The sequence below is a fragment of the Lissotriton vulgaris genome, chromosome 5 (assembly GCF_964263255.1).
Source record: "Lissotriton vulgaris chromosome 5, aLisVul1.2, whole genome shotgun sequence".
NCBI classification, from domain to species: Eukaryota; Metazoa; Chordata; class Amphibia; order Caudata; family Salamandridae; genus Lissotriton; species Lissotriton vulgaris.
Window position 1 is genome coordinate 1,988,061,012 of NC_141693.1, and position 17,690 is coordinate 1,988,078,701.

A 17,690-nucleotide genomic window follows, 5' to 3' on the forward strand; every position below is an offset into this window, starting at 1 on the left:
TGCGGCTGTGTGTGCCTGGGAATCGGTCTTATCCCAGGCTACCACACACAACGGGAGAGGGGCTGAAGCCCGTTGAGTCCAATGGGTGTTGAGCGCCTGCCCCTGTCCAATGAGGTTCATACAGTGCAACACCCCCCAGAGCATGCTAACCCAGAAACCACTATTCTTCCAAAAGTCAATATATTTGAATTTTCAGCAGAGGGAGAAGAGATGGCTAAACGCCTATGATGGCTAATCTCCATAGTCTCTCCCCCTTGCATCTGCTCATTCCTTTCTTAAGTCTAGTACGGGTCTTGGTTCAAAGAGGAGAGTTGAAAATGTCTTTAGCTTGTCTCCCCTCGAAGATCATTATTTACTACGCCTCCCCTTGGCTCTGGCATTCCTATGCACAGCAACCGCTCCTCCCGGAGAGGCTTCCTAACCCCAGGGGTCATTTATCACCTCTTCAAAGCAGCCAGGCTCAACCACTTTTCTCCGACCAATCAGGGAAGAGCAATACAAGGTTGAATTTTGGCTTATAGACCTAAAAAAGTTGTATAACTTCTTATCTGTACACTTAAGAAATTCAACAATACCATATCGTTGGATTTATCATTACTATTCCTCAAAGTCCTTTAACCCCAGTGTTCTGATGTTTTAGGTTTGTGCGGAATTTTATTATGTTCTATAATTGGTCTTATGTCAAAAAGGCTTTTTTCACGCTGGTAGCCATCCTAGTGGCCCAGAAAGGCCTACAGTTGACCTCAACGTGTGATTGGACTATAATGTACCCTCCTCCCCTTCATGATTGGTATAGCTACAATTTATATGCTGCCCTTTTCTTCATGGATTGCACTTGTTTTAACATGTTCTGTGCACTTTGTTTGTATATATACACCAGTGCTTAATTTGTGCCAGTGCTTTCTGGTGCTCAGCACCAGCATTTATTTCACCAGGCCAGGCCTATATGATTTTTCTCCTCCAGGAGATCGATAGCCCAGCAATTATTCAAATTAATTTCTGCTCCCCTTCTGAGGCTGCTGCCTAGTAAGCTGCCTGGTGTGTCCTTATGTCCCAGAGGCATATTCTTTGTAAGCGAAGATAAAAACAGGTCTAAAGTGCGGACAATAAAATGGATTGAAGAAAACGCAGCGTTTCTAGCACTAAATGTTCAGAGTTTATGATTTAACATGGTAGCGTAAAGCTGGCAACCCTACAAAATGGGAAATAATGAGAAGGGTGTTATTCTGTGTGAAGTGCTCTTCAGTTGCAGTTTAGCTGAGGGAACACAAGTGGGTGTTCTGATGGTTACATTTGTGGGCAGGACAGCATCAAGGTGAGCAATGACGATGGCCGCCTGAGCCCTCGGCTCCGCCCGACCCGTCCACTTCCCTCCCGTACCGCTTCTTCTCCTGATTGCTGAATCGTGCCTGCTGCGCGGTAACGGGTAGGGGAAGCGACGCTGAATCCGATGTGCTCCCCGTCGTTCCTCCTGCACCGGGAGTGACGAAATGCCCTGAACTCCTGCCTGCGACTGCTGAGTGGATCCGGTCCTTTGTTCTCGCCAGCGCCCGGCTGGAAGGCAACAACGTCGGCCATTACAGGGGATACTGAAACCGTCGGCGAGACGTGACAGACTGCCGAGGTCTTCAGAAGTAGCGCAACTGTTTCTTTTTGGAGTCTCTCGGCTACGTGACTGCACTACCGCCGTTGCAACAATTGTATCCCCCTCTTCGGATGCTTCTGTGCGTTCTCGCTCCGCAGTGGAATAGAGGGGGCCATTTGGGCTGAGTGATTGGCGCTTGCACACGGCGCCTGGTTGGACCGTCATTGTGTTGTCCCCGTGCGAGGCGCTGAAGTGGAGGTTGCTGCCCTGGTCCCTGCGTCCTGGCCCTGCCTGTCTGGTAGCTGCTCTAATACACGGCACCTAGAAATGGATGCCGAAGACTGGGATCGATGGTTGCCACACGCCTGAGAGTTCCGTGGGCAGGGAACTGGCATATCATCCTCTCTCGTCATACCCTTGAATATCGGCGACGTCCTGGAAGCTTTGGTTGATCTGCGAGCTGCTTTGTGCCACGACGCCCGTGACCTGGAGCACCGACTGGACGATTTTGTGCCCCTACTCTCCTCGGCTGACCGGTTGAGCAGCTGTGAGCGGAGTATATCGTCGAGCCCAGGGCTCGGCAGTCATGTGCAGCCTCTTCGGAGACATGTAAAGGGGTTAAATGTGAGTGAGCTTAACATCGCTGCTGCACTGACTGTCGCAGCTACGGAGGACATCGTGCTTTCTATACCTGTACGGACACCAGAAGTTCGCCGTCGGATGCCAGGTCTACCAACACCAGCGGGTACTGTTGACAAGATTGCTCCGTTTACCTTGGGCATGTTACCTGGGTTTGAGTTGCCTAGTCTCGGCGGACTATAACTGTGTGCCTGCCCGTACTGTACTACTGTGGATCACACAGTCCTGCTTTGGATGGCACTTCATGGACGTTGCCCTTTCTCGAGGTGGTCATGCCGGCTGCTTTTCCTGCTCTACGGGGCTACGCCACTACTGCACCTTGCTGGCGCACTGGATCGTAGGGGTCAGGGTTGAGTCTTCCTCTTTCTTGCCTTGATACCGGTACTTACATTCCTGGGACAGTGATGGACTGACGGGGAAGCTGGACGTTGGGTATGGTTTGATTAGGGGTCGGGGAAGTGGTGGCCGGTTACACTCCTGTTGGTTATTTTGGTTGCTTAGGGTTGGCCCTCCTCCGGTGATAAATATTTCCTTTTCTTTCTTTTTTCTCCTCTTCATTTCTGGTACTCTTTTTTGGGCGACAGGCACACTGCTGGGGGGGGGGGGGGGGGGGGGGGGGGTAGGCCGTAGCCTCTGCATGCGTGTAGGGTGGGGGGTCGGGGTGGGGGGATAATATTTTGTCCACTTTGTTTCTATGGGCCTTGGTTTTGTCTTATTTCTGTGCTCCTTTTTCTTCTCCCTTTTTCCTGGGTCAATGGCGTTGGTTGTAAGGGGGTGGGTAGCGATTGGCACGCAACGTATCCTGAGACTGTCTATCCTTGTATATTGTTTTGGTGCCGCCATTTTGATGTCTTCTTGCTCGCTGGATTGCTCGCTACGCGTAACCCACTTCAGTCCGTGGGATATGTCTGGTCATTGATCCTATCTAGTCTCTCTAGTTATTATCCTTCATATACAAAACCTTTAAAAATGAACCTTCACTTCATCAGTAGTGCGTATTTTTTCCAGTGTAATTTCAACCTACTATACTTAGATTGCGAACTACTGTGGTTGTAATGTGTACGGATATGCTTAACTCATTGTCGTGGCCGGCCGGATGGTTGTAGGCCCGTATTTGTTCTCATGATATCGTGCAATAAAGGTTTTCAAAAATTAAAAAAAAAAAAAAAAAGTGGTGAGCAATGACAATGTGCATTCTTAGAGGAAGCAACAACCTTCTTGCCTTTCGTAATTCCTTCATTTGAGCTGGTGGTATTCGGTGCTCAGCAGAGTTTCATTTCATGAGCACCAGGTTAAGGACATTTATGCACCAGGAGATGAAGTGATTTACCCAGAAAGAGAATGTTGAGCCGGCCAGGGACCCGAACCCCCGCTGCCAAGTCAGCAGCTCAGGCCATTACACCACATACTCTCCCCACTTTCGTGGTTGTTCTATTTTAGAGGACGCCAACATGAGAAATTGGCTAGTGCAAGCTTCCTCCTGGCGAGAGCCCCAGCCGTTATATTTTTAGAAATTAACCACTGGTGTGAATAGTTCCCCTGCACAATAGGGGAAAAAAAACAGGTTGATCACCCGGATCGTGAAATGATCTAACATTGCAATACAATCCCAACATATGACAAAGATGGCAGGTAGCGTATTCTACTAGCAAAAGGCGATACAGAATTCTATATCGTTTATATTGGTACCCCAAACAGTGAAGCACCAGAATTTGTCAATAATACATAAAGAAATGCACGTCATACCATCAAATTTGGGTAAAATATTGGGCGTTTTCAACCTCCCTTAGATGGCACCATCAATAGGGTCTCGAAAGTCAAGTTTTTACCAAAGCACATGTCAAATTGTTGAGCCTGTGCAAAGTCAAGAACCTTACTGACATATGGAGAACTCACAACCCTTCTGGCAGTGACTTCTACTTACACCCTCATGACTTTCTCCAGAATAGATTAGTAATTGATAGTCAACACCTCCAATTAACATCAAACCCACAAATCAAGCCAATAGTAGTATCCAACCATGCCTGTATATCCATGGGCGTTAGGCTAGGAGACGCCCTTACTACAAAAAACAATGCAGGATGAATGATCTACTGGCGATTCTGCGGAATTACAAAGCTTCTCTTAAGATATTAATCACTTCTTAAATGAAACTGTTGACACCTCCCCAGTGACTTTCTGGGATGCCTTTAAAGCGATTAGAATAGGTTTGGTGATTAATATTAATGCGACATGAAGTGACCACAAATTTCTTCCAAACCATGATAAGAAAAACACTTGAATTCACGTTGAGGCACATGAAAGGATCCTCCACACAGGGAACTAAAACCACTAAAATAGTAATATAATAAACTAGGACGCCAAAAAGCTTAATGGGCCTCGATTAAAAAAAAGCAGAAAGTCTATGTTCCAAAGATAAAGCAAGCCACGCTCTAGCGAACTCTTAAACTTAGTAACTGAGCTACTAATCAAAGGACCATTTAAGCCTGGAAAAGAATTGCCCAACTTCCTTAATAAATCTAGATTGCTAGATCCATGCCCAAATTCCTGCCAACAGACTGGAACCCGCTCTGACCCACCTACACAATCAGGCTCTCAAAGAACAGCTTGCTATTGACAGTATTAGGTAGTTTTGTCACATCTTAGAAAAGGCACAGCTACTACACTCAAGCAGAGGCCATGGCTCTGGATGCAGAGCAGGCTTGCGATAGGTTCTCTTGGATCTTTCTACTGGTCACACATCGCAAATTTGACCTTGGCGATGGCTTCATTAGAATGTCAATGGCCTACTCAAATCCTCAAGCTTCAGGATAAAGTCAATGGTTCTTTTCCACCCCTTTCACCCTCAAACAGGGCACACAAAGGATGTTCTTGATCCCCTTTGCTATGATGGAACTTCTCCTTACCCCCATAAGACTAATGGTAACATCCCAGCGATCCTCTTCCTCGGGTCCAGAAAAGGCTACTGCATACAGAGATGATGCCCTACTCTTCACAGAGGAAGCCCACAGTACGATTCCACACATTTTGGAAGAAATTGAAAGACACCAAACAAGCGGTCAGGTGATGCTCATCCGAAAAAAAAATCCTCCAATGTGGCTTACTATTTCAATAGTTCAAACCTCTACCTATTTTAGCCCTGCTTACATCAAAAAATGGACCATCTCCCAATTACTCACTTTAACATAATTAACAATGCAGTAAACTCTGAAAACTAGACATTAAAAAACTCACGTGCTGCATGTCCAAATCTGGACTGGCTTCCAATTGACACATCAAACGGTATGGCAAAACAATTTACTGTGAAAATTGGGTCAACAATGGCAGTAATGCAATACTGAATTAGGTTCTACAGACCATCTCAAATCTTCTCAACATTCCAAGCTACCAATAATTATCTAACGTAGACTATAAATTCTTAAAATGAAAAATCAGTAGTCCGAAAATTAGGCAAGACTGAGCCTAGACTACCATCATTAATAGGGACTTTGACAGAAGAACATATTGCACAATAAGGATTACTGACTGCCTCCAAAACCCATCCGACAAGAAACATGGTCACGAAATGGAACTAATCAAAACTCAACTCGCAATACTGTCCTATTGATGGCATAGCCAAAAATCTGGTGATCCCCTTTCAAAAAGGAAAATCTTGTCTTCACTTGCTCAAACCAGATTCGACGATACAAATTACATTCTGGACACGCAGCAAAGTAAATAAACTAAGTCTAATTGAGTTCAAACAGTGAGAATCACAACTCAAATGGGGCACATCCCCCATTCTCCTACATTGAGAACACCCCCCCCTCTGGAATCAAATCCAACGTTTCATACAGAAATTGTTCAATATTAATTTTACCATAGATTCATGGATGCTTTCGTTGTAGTGAACAGCTATAGTATCTCATTCGTTCTCCTACATTACCATGAAGCTACAAATTAGACAACCCAGAACACAACACTCCCGACTATCTCAGGAATCATGGTAGCAAGACATACCCTTTTGCTCACCCTCTCGTACTTGTCCACAAGAAGTCACTGTTAATAGTTCAAAATGTTTTTTTAACTATAGTGCAGCAAAGAGCATAAACGTACTAGTTAGAATTGTAGCAAATACAGACTATGAAGGGGATGTCATCCTATGCACAGTGGGAGGACTACAAGGCCTAAACATCCTCCCCTTGGAAAAGATATAAAGGAAGATCACTGGGTTTTGTCAGCAGACCCCATACCTTAGTGCCTAGATGTTAGTTTTATATCATAGGAACCGCATAGCTCTTCTCCCTGGAAAGATCCCTCTCCAAGCATTTTAAACCAAAATGCACCCCCATAATATCAAAGCACAAGTTCCCAGCAGCCACAGCTCTGTAGCATGTTTTGTCTAAGTGTTAACGGACTGACGAGAACAACAATGAGCATTTATCGACCTTTCACTCTATGTTCAGACTAAAGGCAAAACAAAGAAATCAGATGGTTCTCGTGTGAAAGGCAGTCTTAAAGTCATATAGGAACCTGTGCAAAAGCAGCATCATGGAAGCATTTATCAATCTCATATCAATCTTTAGAAAAAAGCTAATTTTAGGATTGGAAAAATGCCTCTAACAGATCCATAAGTACATGATGGGCACAATATGTGCAGACAATGAATTACAGCAATACACAATCTCCTTCCTCAGACTCAATCGTAGTTATGATGGACATCTAACTTGAAATTCATAAACCACCTTAGAATCTCAGTAAATTTTTGGTTCCTCAAATGCCTCTTTGCACAACCCAAATCCCCACATTATTAAAACAATATATACTGTTGGCGTGTGCAAGGGACAGTTATGGATTATCAGTGGGGAGGAGGACGGCTCCCCCCACCTGTATGCACTGCAATCATAACTGTACACTAGCATATACTCACAGGTATTTCCCAGGAGCTCCTTTACCCTACACAATCCACCAACCAAGACGCCCCATATTATTAATCCAGGTTTATCCAAATCCCAATATTCCTAACCCACCTGCGGTTACTCACTTAATTTCCTCCAGACTATTCATTACAAATGCATTTAATAAAGTTCATTATGAAAAAATTACCTCACATTCTCTCCTTGTAACAAGTTTCATCCCCCAATGTACATGGGTTTCCTTCAACACTTCATTGTATCCCAATGCTCTAGGCATACTCGTCCCACCCAAGACTCACTTCTGCAGAACTTTTTTCACATGTCAACTACTCCATGGTGACTTCCGGATACAACTCCATTCAGCTGGATTGGACCATTTTAAAATCTGTGTTTTAAATGCAAACAAAATGTTTTGAGATTTTTAAAAAAACTGAAACGTCCAACAAAATCACATTAACAGCGCATTTTGTCAACTGCTGAAGCTGGGGACGAAACAATGGGCTCCTGTTGAGCAGGTAAGTGGGCACTGGTGAGGAATCGAGACAGGGAAAATAGCAGCTGAGAAGGCAGGAAAGGACATGAGCGGTGTTAAACACGTGCATGTGCGTAGGCCACCCCCACCATTTTTGGTTTTAAAACCTTTTCAGAGCTGGGCAGTGTTTTGGATCCTGGGCTGTTCCCAGACCAGCATCACAGTGGTCTGTCTGTATTTAGTCTAGTTTCAAATGGTTTGGGTGCGAATCCAATTGGAGAGGCTGGCAACTTAGGGTTTGCCAGAACACACAATCCATTGGATAAAGGTGGTGGGTTTAACAGCATAGATGCAAAAAGAAAGCGTATTGTGTAGTCGTCGTCATTTGGTTGTTTTGTCAGAAGTCTCCATTATGCGCCTTCTATACCATTTTGTGAGTGAAATGGATTGCTAGCAGCCGTTACCCACATGACCGTGGAAGAGTTGTGTAATGCTGCCAGGTAGTCTGTGAATTATGCTAGGACTAGTGCGCATGATGGTGCAAAGAGTTGTATCCATAGCGTACTGCTGATGCACTTGCCATAAAGACCCATTGATATAGGAGCACCTTGGTGAGACAAACTGGTCACCTGGCCCACCAGATTACAGGATGGATACAAGCTATCAATATTGCACAGGCTACTAAGCTTGGAGGCTGGTCGGAACCTGGGACAGGTTTCAAGTGTCATTTCCAGGACCTTCTTGAAATTCTCACCCGTTCCAGCTGGTTCTGTGGATGCTGGTTACTGAGAAGAGGTGCTGAGCAACCCTCCCAACGGCTCTTTCAGGGTATGAAGGTAAGTGCCCTAGACCAATGGCTAAAGATATCAATTGTACCATAGTACGGCCATAATCTCGCAGTGCGAGTAGCTTCTCTTCCACTTATCTGTGACTTGGATGGAAGTCACTCTAGAAGGCTGGAGAGATGCACACCATATACGAATTTCAAACTAGCCCACGCCAAACCAAGGACTATAGGGTGTATTTATGAATGGGACATGGATACAGTGCCTGGAAGATACTTAATGGATAGTATACTTGATAGAATTTGCAGAGTGCAAGTTCCATCTGCTGAGATACAGGGCAAGCCTGCTTTGTTAGCTCAAAAAGCTTCCAGTACTCACTAGAGTACAAGCATTTGCAATGCAATAGGCCTCGCAGCATTAAAGTTTGAGTTACTGGCATTGTAAATGACTGCTTTGCATAATTTTTCTCTTTAATTTGCAATTGGTATATAAACATTGTTTGTGAATGGTTAGCTGTTGCGTATGCGAGCATTGGAGAATAAGACACCATTGTACACTGGAACAAGAGACGGTGACTGCTAGGACAGGAGTCGCATGCAGTACACTGGGAAATTGGAAACGGACAGAATGGAGATGAGACACTGACATGTTCAATTAGGGAGACACTTATGTGCATTAGGATGGCAAGGCATCGAGTTTTGAGTCAAGTGGCCGACATTCACTTACACTTGGGCACGGAAGACTGACTACACTCTAGGAGGGGAGACAGCACACTACAGGGAGACCCTGCTGTGACTATTTCATGCTTTGTTGTAACGAGCTGAAACTGGGCAATGAGACACTGACCGTGCAATGACGGGTATCAAGGACAGCACTGTCTGAAGGACACTGTCACAGGGAGTTTAACAGGCACGAGCACAGAACAGTGACAAAGTATTAACAGGCAACACTGAAATTCTACTGGGGCAGGAAGAGATAGGCTAATTCAGAGACCGTAGACAGCGACACATAGACCGTAGATAGCGACACAGGAGACGCTAACGGACACGCGTGTTGATATACCGACATGCTCTGGTAGACGCAAAGACACCCTAATATACGTACAGGGAGGATGGAACAGGGGCACAGTGACAGCGCACGGTAATGGGTCCACCATCACAGCTTGCTCTAGAGTCCGAAAACAAACACTAATATATCTCTAGATCCGTGAAAAGAAATATAAAAATAGTACAATACAAGGAAAAAATAAAAGACGGATCTTAATGTTTTCAAAATTATTTACTGTGATTTACACAGTTTGTCGGTCTCCTGTCAAATGAACAGTTGAATTGGTAGAAACGGTTACGTAGCCCCACTGTCTAATAGAAAAGTATTTAAGCAGTGAAGATTATAGTACAGGCACAATGGTGAGAGTACAATTCAGTGAGGCCAATCTTTTTCAGCGTACGATGTAAAAAGGTGCAATGTGCCTGGAATTAGAGGATGAAAATAGTTCAAATTGAACAGCTCCCATGCTCCATCAAAGTCAAAATAAAGGTGCCAAAGAATGCAAACAAATGTTTACGGTCATCCAAAAATAATGACGATAAAATTATGCATCAAGCTTAAAGAGATCTGGAAAACTGCATAAGCCAAGTTTCTTGGCTTTCTCATGGCTATGCTTCGCCCACTTTACTAATTTATCTTCGGGACACCAGTTACGTATTTCCCTTAATTACTTTTCTCCTTGCAGTTCGGTGCAGTGTGTCACACTTCAGCTAAAAACAAATCGAAACTTTCCGCGGGGCGGGACTTCCGGCTTCGGAAGCCTGCGCACATGGAGAGAAGCAGTGCTGGTGACGCGGGGCTCCCATGCCCTAGAGAGAGCCCTGCGGTGGCGGCTGAAGTCCGGAGTGGCGGTAAGCGGGCGGGCGCTCGGTGCACGTGTGTATGCGACGGCGGGTGTGGGTTCTCTGTATGTGTGGTTGCATGGGCGCTAGTGTGTGTCCATTTATGCACATGTGTGTGGTGTTGGTGCTTCCCAGGAGACAGCAGCTGAGCGTGTTCGCGAGCGTGTGGCCCGCTCGAATCGCCTCCTTCAAGAGGCAACGCGCGCGGCCAGGTGCTGTCTCCTGGGAAGCACACCCAGTGACAATAGATCTCGGCGAGACAGGGCTTACCCACTGTAACTCTACGAGACCTAAAAACCGCTTGGGGTAGTTTGCTAGCTCAGCAAGATGCTGTAGAGCTGAGGGACTCACATCTCGCGATCCTGTTCCCCATCAACATCACTCAGCTCTTGGAAACTAGTGTAAAAAAAAAGTGTAGTCTTAACCCCTCTCATGCTCATGACGAGCTGAGCTCGTCATGAGCCACGGTGCTCTGGTGTTCATGACAAGCTCAGCTTGTCATTGCCCGTGGAACGCTCAGGTGCGGGGAGAATTCCCCCGCTGTGCTGAACGTTCCACGGAGCCAATGCACCTGTGACGAGCTGAGCTCGTCATGAGCATGCGGGCGCTGTGTGCCCCCCCCAGCACAGCGGGGGAATAACCCCCGCAGCGAAGGGGTTAAAGACAAATCTACACTTCTAAAGTCAGTTTAGAGCTTCAAGTCAGGGACTTGCCAAATAATTTTATTTCAGAAAAAAACAATACAGCATTTTTCTTTCATAGTTTATTATGTACAGAACAGATGCTGTTGACTTAACCCAGCTTGGTGGCCAGCTCCTTTGCCTTGGCTTTCTCAAGTTTTGCAATGCGAGCCACCGATTTGGGTCCCAGGATACCACCACCCCAGTGACGACGAATCTGAAACAGAAAAACAGATCAGACAACCAGTGGCACAAATACTCAGAAAAGCGAAAATAAATGAATTCAGGTAAACAGTGCAATAATGACATACGAGTAATTGTCTAGTCAAACAGAGTGCACCTGTGCACGCCTCAATGGCAAGCTCACGGAAACAATCGAGAAAGTATATCCGTGCATAAAATGACTAAGTTAATACCCCTCTCTATTGTCACCCCTAGAGTTTTGGACTGCTGCTTTTTCAAATCAGTGCACTGAGGCCAGCTAACTAAACCTTCACTGAAGAGGCATTGTCTAAAAACGTGCATCTTTCATTGGCTTACACCCAATTGTCATACATTAACCTACTTGTAAGTTCCTGCAAAATAGTCACCCCAGGGACTGTAGCACATATTGTGCCACCTTGCGAATGGCAAAGGAAAAAATCTGTGACTGGCACTGTAGTCTGTAAGGCTAGTCTTCACGGCCTACTTGGTTGATAAAAATGGCAAACCCCAAGCCTCCCTTTTAGTACATGTACATCACCCCTACAGCAAGCCCCTAGAACTCTGGGAGGAAGACACGTAAACAACTTCCAGGAACAAAAAATAGAAACATGCATATGGACACAGGAAAGGAGGTAGCGTCTCTCCCTGGCAGGTAACCACATGGGTGCGGTCCAGAAAGGTAAGAGTTAGCCACCTCTGAAGGGCGAGAGGGGTTCTGCCATGTCAGTGGGCAGAATGGAAACTTACGGAATGGTTAGATGCCACTTTAAATCCGGATTGACTGAGGGCATTTTCGGAGCATAAAAGGACATCCATGGTACCCAGAATTCAGATCACTGTAGTGAAGGGGACTGAACCAATGATCAAGTGAAGAAAGGCTGCAGTGAAGTTGACCCCCTCCTTCAAGTTATCGATGCAGGATCCAGGAAAGTAATCCAAGGACAGCTAACATGGCCAAGGGGCAAGTTAACACCATAAAGAAGCTGTACCGGATGACTGGTAATCTAGTGGCGACAAAAACTCAGCCTGTATTCAGGATCGCCAAGCTTGTGAACCAACGTGCAGGAACACCAGTCCATTGCACTGGAGAATGCTTTGAGAAGGTACTTTTGCGGACCTTGCTGGGCACCTTGAGTGGCCACACTACATCTTGCCCAACTTAATCTTGCCTAGCTAAAGTGACAAATGTGTTGAATGTGCAACTACAGTACATCTCTGGTCAATTTTTGGGGTGAAAATAAGCGAATTTTTAACAAATGTCAAATTTCTTGTATCTCGTTTCTTCGTTCTAGTGTAGTTTAAATGCTTATGACATGTTAATTTGTTTAATCAGGACTGCTCAGTTACAGCTATGCACAGTTACACTAAAATTAGGGAAATGACAGCCCAGTCCTAAAGGAAGTTGGTAGGTATTCTATGTAGAGGTCACACAGCCACTTTACATACCAGTTCCAGTTGCTCAGATAAGCTCAAAGCAAAAACCAGGAGATGTACAGAGCGCTGAAACTTTAGACAATATTAGATCTGGGTTAAATCTATCAGTTCTTTAGCTCAATTCGCCTCCCATTTCAGACCCAGCTATATGCACGTCATCATCATGCAATCAGTCTTGTCCCTGTTCCCCATAGAAGGCAAAATGTTAATTTGGCATCAGCTGGTGATGAGGGACAGATGTGGGCGGTGCAAAAGAGGCCTCCATTGCAGCCGTTTTGGAAAAGGAGAGCAAGTGGGCTTAAGACTATAAAAAAAGCAAATCAAGCCACACAGGTATTCTAGTGTTCTCCCAGCATCCTATTACACAGGGCAGGGCAATGAGGGGAGTGCCAAGGACACGTGACAGTAAGAAATTTAACTTTTGAGACATTGGGAAGCGCACTATGTTGCAGCGAGTCTTACATATAATCAAATTGGTGAATGGACACTTGTAACCATGTTACAAGCAGATTTGATGGATCATCCTCATAAACGCTAGGTTACTCGTGCGGTTTATATCGTTTTTCCACCCCACATATGCGTTATGGCATTATCATTGGGTGTTCCAAATTTGTGCTACATGCCAGCCTCAAGCCGGAGGCAATCTCTGGTGTAGCGTGGTAGTGTCCAGAGATGAAAAGTGAGGGCCCCCAGTGAAATAGAAAAAAAAAAAAAATCACTTAAACTCGCCTGGTTAAGTTTTGTCAGGTGCGAGTTTTCATAATTTAAACACAAGGAGTATCATGGGAGATCTTGTTAATGAATCTCTTTATATCACTTCAGAGAGTCGACATGTTTGTCCCATCTTGCCCAGCCGGGTCTGAGGGACATTCGTCAGGACAAAACACAGATAGAAAAAGATGTTTATATTTACACACAATTTGTGGGATATATAGTGATTATGTAATCACTCTGTATCCATATAGGCTTGTTGCACCTGTAATAGAAGGAAACAAAAAATACTGTGGGGGTACGGTATAGCACCCTTCAAATGTGCTTATTTAGCTCTCATTCGATATACTCAATTAGAGATATATAGTGACATGCCTTATTATTGCATGTATATGGATTGCAAATTATTAAGAAAGAGACAATCCTGTTATGGTATAGGGGGGGCTTCACTTTGGATTGACTTATGGGCTTATTTCTCTTATGGGCTTATTTCTCTGAATTAAGCCCATAAGTCAATCCAAAGTGAAGCCCCCCTATACCATAACAGGATTGTCTCTTTCATAATAATTTGCAATCCATATGAATGCAATAATAAGGCATGTCACTATATATCTGTAATTGAGTATATCGAATGAGAGCTAAATAAGCAAATTTGAAGAGTGCTATACCGTACCCCCACAGTATTTTTTGTATTTCCTTCTATTACAGGTGCAACAAGCCTATATGGATAGAGAGTGATTACATAATCACTATATCACACAAATTGTGTGTAAATATCAACACCTTTGTTAATATTTTTCTATCTGTGTTTTGTCCTGACGAATGTCCCTCAGACCCGGCTGGGCAAGATGGGACAGAAACAGATAGACTCTGAAGTGATATAAAGAGATTCATTAACATGATCTCCCATTATACCCCTTGTTTTTAAATTATGAAAACTCGCACCTGACAATTAAAAACTTATCCAGGTGAGTTTGTTTTAGTGAATTTTTTCTATTTCACTGGGGGCCCTCCCTTTTCATCTCTGGACACTACCACGCTACACCAGAGATTGCCTCCGGCTTGAGGCTGGCATGTAGCACAAATTTGGAACACCCAATGATAATGCCATAACGCATATGTGGGGCGGAAAAACGATATAAACTGCACGAGTAACAGCGTTGAGGGTGATCCATCAAATCTGTTTGTAACGTGGTTACAAGTGTCCATTCACCATTTTGATTATATGTATTGCACGGGGGAATTGAACGGACAATTGAATCTCCCCTCCCCACTTTGATTGCTATTATTGCAGCGAGTCTTACCTCATCGTATCGGTCATTGTAGTTGGTTCTGACGGCCTCTACCAGCTTGGCTAGCGCACCCTTATCTTCCCTGTTGAAGGAACCATAGTCAGTTACAGCAGAAACATCAAGTTGATTTTTTTTATTTTTTTAGAAACCATCTATTTGGCTCAGGGTTAAAAAGCTCAAAAAGCCACATGATTTATTCAGGTGAAGAAATTCGATACATCATCGCCATAGAAGGTTTCCAGCAAAAGAGTTTTACAGGCCAGTGCACAAGTGTAGGACCCAGCAGTTCCACAAGCCAACAAAAATAAATTCATAGTAACCAGCTAAACCATCCAAATTACAGAAGATTTACAGATGTATCACAAACGTAACTGGCTACAGCCCCGTAAAACCAACCCCACCCAGGCCTCCACTGCAATTAGGTCTACGTCGGACCAAAATCCTAACCGTATATTAGCACGGCACAAAAAAATGCACATGGATATTTTTCAAATATAGACCAACTTCAAACTGCCCTCTAAGCTCCCCTTGAATTTAACCAACCCTGCCACCCAGACATTTGGTAGGTAGCAAACGAATTGAAACTCACGGATTAACTTGCGTGAAGGCAACCGAAGTGCAGGTCTTCCTGTGGACTAGTCGCCCGAGCCTGGCCTTGCCCTTGATGATGCAGTATGGAACGCCCATTTTACGGCAGAGAGCAGGCAAGAAAACTACAAGCTGGAAGAGAAGGCAGAGTTGTAGACAAAACATATGGAGACAGACCACACAAAACATTGGCTTCTCGATTGCTCAGGGTTAAAAAGCTCAAGTTCAACTCTTCATTGGGAGTCAGGTGAAGAAATTCATACATCACTGCAATCAACGGGCTGCTTGGCAACAAATCATGAACTACATTAAAAGCCATACGTGAACGAAGGCAACAACCAGGTGATGACAGAAAAGTACATACCTCGATGGGGTCCATAACATGGGCAATTACCACCAATTGGGCCTTCTTATTTTCAACCAGAGTGGTTACTGTGTTCACGCCTGCAAAGAGATATTAATTAGTGCCACTATATGTAAAGACTTGTATTGCTTCCTTTAACATTGCAGAAAGTACGCCAGGTGTGATCACACTGAAGGCAAGCAACATGTAGTTAAAACCAGTGGTAACCAGCCAGCTTTGCTCAGGGTTAAAAGCTCGTGTTTTTCATCTACGCGTATTTTCAGACGAAGAAATTCAAACATCATTGCAAAAGCAGGTCACTGGCGCATTTGTACAGTAGGAGCCACTCCGGGGAGTGGGTCAGTGGTTGTAAGAGGCTTGGATACATAGAATGGCCATAGGGACCACCACCCAGAAGTAACTGCATCAAACACGCTTGCGCAAGGCTGCCCCGCATGCACGTACCTGCACGGAGCTCCGGTGGCCTCTTGGTTGGAGCATCCCCCTTGCCCGCAGCCTTCTGTTCAGCTCGAGCCAAGAGCCTCTGCCTCTTCTCCTGCTTGGTCTCTGGTCTGTATTTGTGGGCCAGCTTAAAGAGCTGAGTAGCTGGAATACAGATTGCCAGGGTTAGTCCAGGACTTTAAGTACTCCTGCAAGCAGCCATCTTGATTTAACAAAATAAGATACAGGTATAACTGCCCCTCCACACCCCGAAAGGCCGTATGTGCATCAGCGATCTTGGTGGATGGGTGTCCATCACGATTTGTCAGATAGCAAATATTGTTAACATCATTTGCACATACGTTTGTCTGGGCAGATTCGATGAACTCGTGTGCCACCCACGCATAATACTTCAGACACCGCTGTCAGCTAGATGTACATCTTAATGTTAAAGACCTAGACGTTGGGGTAGCATTTAGTTACGGACGAAAGGAGGTTGGTGCGTCACCACGGACCAATTAAAGGTGTGGGCAAAGACTCCCCCAGCAGCCGTAAACTCGTTAGAATACTTTTAGACCTTTAACATCCGCAAGAACACAGGAATCACTGGGGTTAAGTATATGCTTTTAGAGGCGAGAAGTGGCCCATTTCCCCTTACACCGTAGGTGATTTCAAGAGTGTCTGGTTTGTGCTCAGAGTGGTATATAAAGGAGCTTACTAGCCTGGTTTACAGCTGGATAGCTGTTTTAGGAAATGTCAAAGACAATGGTGGCATAAACATATGCACAGCCTAACTAGGTCAGCGACAGGCAGCTGACGGCACGATGCTGGGTAGGGCACTGCCAGGCATAAATGGAGTTGGTACATACCCGTCTGTCGGTCCAGGGCCTGCGTGAACTGGTTGATCGCAGGTGGTACTTTAAGCCTCTTGTAGAGGATGGACCTCTGGCGCTGCAGCCGGATGTAGCGGGGCCATTTCACGAAGCGAGTCAGATCACGCTTGGGCTGAATATCCTGGCCTGCAAGATAGAAATTCTCCTTGAAAACAGTCTCTAAAGAGGCACAAATGAAGATTTACTCGGGATTCCATGTACATCAGCGATCTTGGTGGAATACGTGTCAGCACCAGTATTCAGATAGCAAATATTCTTTTACATCATTTGCACAGAGGTTTGACATTTTCAGGCCACGTGGCTAGCAGGACAATACTCACCAATGCCATAGTTTTTGGGTCTCTTTGCAAAGAGGGGGTTGACGACTTTCTTAGCCACTAGTTCTTCACCACTGAAGGGGCCGGGGCCTCCTTCTTTCCTTTAGCCTTTCTTCCCCTTCGACTGAGAAAATAAATACAAACAGAATGAATACTTACGATACAGCAATTCTGGACCAAAATCTACATGTCATTCGAGCACAACGCAAATTAAACAAGAGCCTTGCGCCAACATGCGAACAATCTGTACATAGATTGTTGTTTTAAAACCCCTCACTGTTCCAAAAGAAAAACTCTGAACGAACTGAAAAAACATGGTGGACTTCGGTTTGCGTTCCTGGCACCTCAGTTATGGAACACTCTGCCCCCCCCTCCCCCCCCGCCCCCCCCCGAACTACGTCAAATCCATTCCTACGCCCTGTTCAGGAAATCTCTCAAGGCGTGGCTTTTTTTTCCCCTGGCTTTTAATTAATACATTTCTCGCTGCACATGTTTACGCATTTTCTACTAAGCGCCAAGAAA

General features: G+C 45.0%; 1 protein-coding gene and 5 non-coding genes across 6 annotated transcripts; all 6 read right to left on the minus strand.

Annotated features, from left to right (window-relative positions):
• Positions 1–11,013: 11,013 nt before the first annotated feature.
• LOC147717944 (large ribosomal subunit protein eL8-like) lies at positions 11,014–17,418 on the minus strand. The gene is made up of 7 exons (XM_086924733.1): positions 17,172–17,418; positions 16,828–16,977; positions 15,983–16,123; positions 15,539–15,618; positions 15,176–15,306; positions 14,599–14,668; positions 11,014–11,162 (listed from the first exon to the last, which is right to left on the minus strand). The coding sequence occupies exons 4-7, from the start codon at positions 15,551–15,553 to the stop codon at positions 11,058–11,060; spliced, it is 321 nt and encodes a 106-aa protein (XP_086780859.1). The 5' UTR covers positions 15,554–15,618; positions 15,983–16,123; positions 16,828–16,977; positions 17,172–17,418; the 3' UTR covers positions 11,014–11,057.
• Positions 14,743–14,814, minus strand: LOC147717945 (small nucleolar RNA SNORD36). Its single transcript, XR_015296148.1, has one exon. It is a non-coding gene; the product is annotated as a small nucleolar RNA SNORD36 (small nucleolar RNA).
• Positions 15,374–15,447, minus strand: LOC147717946 (small nucleolar RNA SNORD36). The gene has a single exon (XR_015296407.1). It is a non-coding gene; the product is annotated as a small nucleolar RNA SNORD36 (small nucleolar RNA).
• LOC147717947 (small nucleolar RNA SNORD36) lies at positions 15,754–15,827 on the minus strand. Its single transcript, XR_015296221.1, has one exon. It is a non-coding gene; the product is annotated as a small nucleolar RNA SNORD36 (small nucleolar RNA).
• On the minus strand, positions 16,243–16,315 carry LOC147717948 (small nucleolar RNA SNORD24). The gene has a single exon (XR_015296327.1). It is a non-coding gene; the product is annotated as a small nucleolar RNA SNORD24 (small nucleolar RNA).
• Positions 17,050–17,123, minus strand: LOC147717949 (small nucleolar RNA SNORD24). The gene has a single exon (XR_015296323.1). It is a non-coding gene; the product is annotated as a small nucleolar RNA SNORD24 (small nucleolar RNA).
• Positions 17,419–17,690: the final 272 nt, after the last annotated feature.

Bases quoted from the DNA above. Each gene is read 5' to 3' on its own strand.
- LOC147717944 (XM_086924733.1), bottom strand. The intron at 14,669-15,175 runs GTGAGTTTCAAT...TTCCTTCAACAG, and splicing joins GCCTTCACGCAAGTTAATCC to GGAAGATAAGGGTGCGCTAG. The intron at 11,163-14,598 runs GTAAGACTCGCT...TTTCTGTTTCAG, and splicing joins ACAATGACCGATACGATGAG to ATTCGTCGTCACTGGGGTGG.